General features: G+C 55.3%; 1 protein-coding gene across 2 annotated transcripts in view; it reads left to right on the plus strand.

Moving 5' to 3' along the window:
* The window catches only part of CAMK1G (calcium/calmodulin dependent protein kinase IG), a 29823-nt gene extending 25735 nt beyond the window's left edge, over nt 1–4088 (plus strand). Inside the window, exons 10-13 of one of the 2 annotated variants that reach the window (XM_011372438.1) lie at nt 1592–1679; nt 1915–2339; nt 2896–3023; nt 3192–4088. In XM_011372438.1, coding sequence (XP_011370740.1) covers nt 1592–1679; nt 1915–2339; nt 2896–2986 — 604 coding nt within the window. In that variant the 3' untranslated portion in view covers nt 2987–3023; nt 3192–4088. The remainder of the gene's footprint in view (nt 1–1591; nt 1680–1914; nt 2340–2895; nt 3024–3191) is intronic. The other variant, XM_023537970.1, reaches the window with a different exon arrangement.
* Nucleotides 4089–5508: the final 1420 nt, after the last annotated feature.

Consider the following 5508-nt stretch of genomic DNA (forward strand, 5'->3'; position numbering starts at 1 on the left):
GCTGTGTCTTTGATTGCTCCTCTTAGCCAAGGATTTTATTTGCCACTTGCTGGAGAAGGACCCGAATGAGCGGTACACCTGTGAGAAGGCCTTGAGGCACCCCTGGTGAGTGAGAAATGGGGTGGGTGCTAGCCCCAGCCTATGGCCCCCCAAATATGACATTGACCTGTTCACATGATGTGTTTTTCTGGAGTCGCTTGCCCTGAGCTGATTACCGTTGGGGAATCCGAGGGGCAGAGACGTGTTCATCAGGTCTAGCTGGGGGTGCGAACGAGTTCTGACCCAGGGGTGGAAGCTGGGTCACCTAGTCCAGTGCAGGAGGCAAAGGCCGCCAGGCACAGTCATCGCACTAGAGTGCAATACTCAGTACTAGTTACTCCAGAGGCTCTGGGCGTGAGCAGCCCTGCCAGGTCCCTAACAGCATCATTTTACTCGACTCTGGGGTCAAAACCTGTTCCTAGTGAGGCAATTCGAGAACACTCACAATTTGTAAAGTAGGTAAATAACACCTTGAAACACTTTTCTCTTCCATACTACAGCCCTGCTCAAGACCTTACAGTAGCTTCCTGTTTCCTATCACGGCAAGCGCCGAATCCTATATCTTCCCAGATTTGTCCTGACCCGCCCTGACCTTTTACCTCCAACTTCATTTCAGAGAAGAACTCTCAACACACCTTCTCTGTTCCAGAAAGGCCTACGACCCCGACTTCCCTCTCGACCCTCCCCCACCCCACACGCCAACCTCTTTCCAAACTACGCCTTGGGTCCTGCCATTTACAGCACCTCGAATGTCCTCCTCTTGCCTTCTATGCAGCATCCTGCAAGGTCCAGAGTAGTCTCTGTCTTGCCCCAGAGCCGGGCGCCTGCAGTCCACGCGGTCCCCCTACCTACTCACTCTAGGTCACAGCATGAAACAAGGCTCACACTGACCCTGCCAGCCCCCAGGGATCAAAGCCACGTCTGTTACTTCTCTGGGTCCCTAAGTACATAGAAAGTGCTGTGCACAAGTCAGGTGTCTGAGGAACACTTAGAGACAGGTGAACAAGGGGCTGCGGAGACAGGTAAAGGGCAGCCTGTACTGGGTGGCCTTCCTGAGGAAGCAGGTTCCGAGCAGAGTAAGGAGCTGAAGGATGGTGACAACTCGAGCGCCCTCTGATACAGGATTGGTAAACTTTTTCTATAAAGAGCCAGTTTGTAAATATTTTCGGCTTTCCTGGCCATATCGTCCCTGTGGCAACTAGTCAATCTGCCTTCCTAGTGCAGAAGCAGCCACAGCCCACACCTGAGTGGACGGGCATGTCTGAGTCTTAATAAGACCTATTTACAAAAACTGGCGATGGGTAGATTTGGCCCAAAGGCCATAGTTTGCTGATCTGCTCTAAAGCAAGTGTTTGGTTTTGCTAAAGCATAGGTCCCCTATGACCGTCCCGGGGGACAGAAGGGCCATGGCCCCAGCCTTTGCTACTGCGGGCCGCCCTTCTCCTTGGTGCTCTCTTAGCTTAACCCGGACCCGAGTACACAGTTCCCTGCCCCAGCCCTGGCTGCATCCCCACAGCCTCCCACAAGCCCGGTGTCCCCTCTGCACTCACAGGATCGCTGGAAACACAGCCCTCCGCCGGGACATCTACCCGTCGGTCAGCCTCCAGATCCAGAAGAACTTTGCCAAGAGCAAGTGGAGAGTAAGTTGTCCTGGAAGGTGACAGGCTGTTCTGGACCCCTGGAGGCTGGGCTGGGGCAGGGGCTGGGGCGGGCGCTTTCCCTGGGGCTTCCCAGCAGACACTGGCCCTCTCTGGGCCCTCTCTGAAATGAGAAGGGGGCACATCAGTGTCAGGAGGCCACAGGCAGAAGGAAAGCTTGGGCCCTGGGACCCTTCGAGAATGGAGATGGCCAGAGGCTGCTCTTGTGTCTCCTTAGCAAGCCTTCAACGCAGCAGCTGTGGTGCACCACATGAGGAAGCTGCACATGAACCTGCACAGTCCGGGTGTCCGCCCGGAGATGGAGAACAGGCCACCTGTCACGCAAGCCTCAGATGCTTCAAGACCCAGCTCCCCTGAGATCACCGTCACCGAGGTGCCCATCCTGGACAAGAGTGTGGCGCTCCCTGCCCTGGCACGGCTGCCCTGCCCACACAGCCCCCGGCCCGCTGCCCCCAGCGGCCGGTCCCTCAACTGCCTGGTCAACGGCTCCCTCCGCATCAGCAGCAGCCTGGTGCCCATGCAGCATGGGCCCCTGGCCGTCGGGCCTTGTGGCTGCTGCTCCAGCTGCCTGAGCGTCGGGAGCAAAGGGAAGTCCTCCTACTGCTCCGAGCCCACGCTCCTCAAAAAGGCCAACAAAAAACAGTACGTATTTTCCCCCTGAGACAGGCCTAGCCCTGCTCAGCCTGGGTCTGAAAGAACTCAGGCAACAGCTGAAAGAAATTGACCAAAGGGTCACTCCCATGTGAGGCAGCTCTGTAGACTGAGAAGGGCTCTGGTCGGGGGTCGAGAGGGATGCTTCCAGTCCCGTCCCTACCACCCACTAGCTATGTGGCCACTGACAAATCAGTGTCTGTTTCTAGTTTGCTCACCTGTAAAATGGGTTAACTGCATTATGTTTACCTGCTCAGCCTGCCTCACAGAGATACTGTAAAAAGTTTAATTAAGCATTGGGGATCATAAATATCTGCAGAACACTGGGTATGTGGGAATGGTGAGCACTAGATCCTTTGAGTTTCTGGGGCCTCTGTGTTTTGCGGGGAGGAAGGGGGAGTTGGTTGTCTTGTTCGTCTTTTCTGCAAGCACTTGTCTGAACCTCGTAAAGGGACAGCTGCGTGGATGCCACAGGCACAGAGAACTATCTCAGCTCGTCTCCCTTCCTCAAATACGTCATAGCCCTGATGCATTGTTTCCTTCCCAGGAACTTCAAATCCGAGGTCATGGTACCAGTCAGAGCCAGTGGCAGCTCCCACTGCCGGGCAGGGCAGACTGGAGTCTGTCTCATTATGTGATCTCTGGGGTCTGTGCCTGTGTCACTGACATTTTCAGGTAAGATTGAGGCAGGAGGGCCAGGACAGAAGCTTTTTGGGGGTGGGGGGGGAGTGGGAAGGGGCTTCTGTCCCAGTAGGAAAGCCCCATCTCACATTCTGAATGATGGGGCCTCTGGGTGCCAGAGGAGGCAGCCCCACCCCCACACTGAACCCCTTTCCTCCGCAGAAGAGATGGTCAACTCTCCTCTGCCCTTCCAAACCCAGGTCCACCCTGCTGCAGGAGGAAGGAGAGCAAGTGGGGCAGGGCCTGGCAGGAGCTGTTTCTGGCCAGAAGCAGCCGACTGCTACCGCCTGGGCAGACCGCCACCAAAGGCCCAGGCGTGACCCTCCAGGCATGGAGGCCTCACTGCAGCTGTGGGCAGGAGGAGCGACATCTGCTGGCTTCCAGGTCTCCCTGACCTGCCTGCTCTGTGCCCCACGCCCTGTGTGCTGTGGCTCTGTGCCGTGTGCATAGGTAGCTCTTGCCTGGGTCTGTGTCATCTGTCGTGAAAAGCTTAACAGGCTGGCCAGGCTGTGTCACCTTCAAAGCAAAGCCATAAGGAGCCTCTACCCAGACTCTCCAATCGACACACATGTGCTCCTGCCCCTCAGGCCTCCAGTGGGCTCATTAACGCAGTCCCCTGCCCATCTGCATGAATGACAGGCAGCTCTGTGGTCTGCCTACGAGCTCTCAGAATTTGAATCCTTAACTCCAGGATCAGCTCCCAGCTGGGCCGAGGCCACACCAGCCCACCCTAGCCGACTTCTCAGCCGCCTCCCTCCCTGCCCCAGTCCAAAAGCAGTGCCACGCCCTCCGAGACGAAAAAGGAAGAAATCCATGACTGGGTACTGTAAGGAGTTAGTATCCTGGCCAGATGCCCTCCACACACACACCCAAATAAGTAAAAATGAGAAGCTGGCGCTTTTAATTTCAGCCAGTAATTCTAACCCAGACTCTGCTCCCCTTTCTCTCCCTGAGAGTCAGGCACATCGTCCTTGTCCCTCCCCAGTTTTCTTGCCGCCCAGCCCCCCTCCAGCTTCATGCTCAGTGTTGTGCTCAATAAAATGGACATATTTTTCTCTATGAGGCTTCGTGTGGTTCTTCTCAAAGTCAGAAGCAGCTAGGGGACTTGTGAGCCTGTGTGGAGTCGAACGTGCATGGAGAGCTTGAGGCCAGGGAGCACCTAGCAATGGTGGTGGCCTGTGTGCACCGGGAGCACTCAGTGCGCCAGGCACCTGGCGACATGAGTTACATGCACTGACCCATTTATTCCTCGCACAACCCCTTGGGGTAGGCGCTGTTGGAGCCCAGGTGGCCTGACACCAGAGTCTATTCTCATAATGACTGCATCAGGAAAGTATGAAGTTGAGGCCCGGCCCTGTCCTGCCACATCTGTGACCTTGGGGGAGTTATGCAGCCCTTTGTGCCTCAGTTTCCTCACTTGTCAGATGAGAACAGCATCACCCACTGTGAGATAGTACAGACGATGTGTCCAGCACAGCGCCCAACAGATAACTGAGATGATTAATAACAGTCAAGATGTTCATGTAGATAAGTGCCTAGCACAATGCCTGGGCTGCGACAGCACACAAATGCTCATGCCATTTCCATACACACAGATGCAAATACACATCCATTACAACTCCTCTCTGAGATCCCAAGACACACAGATTGGGGTCTCAGTTGTATTATCTCCAGGAGTTGTGCGAATGTGGACACCTTCCTTCCCTTCTCTGCATTTCTATTTCCTGATCTGTATATGTTCAACTAGATCATTGTTCAAAGGCGAAAAGGGCTCCTCTGCTCTCTCATCAGGTCCCAAGGCAAAGGGGCCCAGTCTCCTTATGTCTGCGTGATGAGCAAGCTGGACTGAGCAGCAGGAGCAGCCTATGCCTCACACACCGTCGGGCCTTGGGTTTGAGCACAGGAGCACCCAGAGCCCAAATGGGAGACAGCAACAAGTGATAAAGGTTTACTTAACGGAAGACAAACAATTTTCCCTCTTTGAAATCCCAGGCTCCTTTCCAAAGATTTTTATTGAGCTTTTCAGTCATATATCATTTTGGGGTAAATTTTTGTGTTGGTCCAGGAATCAGCCTCAATGGAGAACGAAGGGCGAGGACACCGCCCAGCCAAGCTCCCTCCACTTGAAAGCTCCTGGGCACAGTGACGCGGCCCACCTCCACCATCTCTGTCCCATCAGCTCAGGCTCAGCTGCGGCCCAGAGTAATCTTAACAGCTGCATACCAGGGGTGGTCCAGGTGGTGCTTCTGGCTACGTGAAAGGAGCTGGGAAGCATTCCGGCCCAGTCTGCCCCCCAAAGAAGGCAGACGCACAGACCCAGAGGCTGGCGGCTGGAGCATCACTTGCAGGTGGCATAGTAGAGCACGCGCTCGTTGATGTGGTTGCGGATCTGCTCCACGCGCTTCTCCAGCCCCGTCAGGTCTGCCGAGCGAAGCACGATGGCCTGGCTCCCCTGAATCAGCTCTGACTCCATGTCTGA

Source organism: Pteropus vampyrus, unplaced genomic scaffold (genome assembly GCF_000151845.1).
Source record: "Pteropus vampyrus isolate Shadow unplaced genomic scaffold, Pvam_2.0 Scaffold207, whole genome shotgun sequence".
Taxonomy (NCBI): Eukaryota; Metazoa; Chordata; class Mammalia; order Chiroptera; family Pteropodidae; genus Pteropus; species Pteropus vampyrus.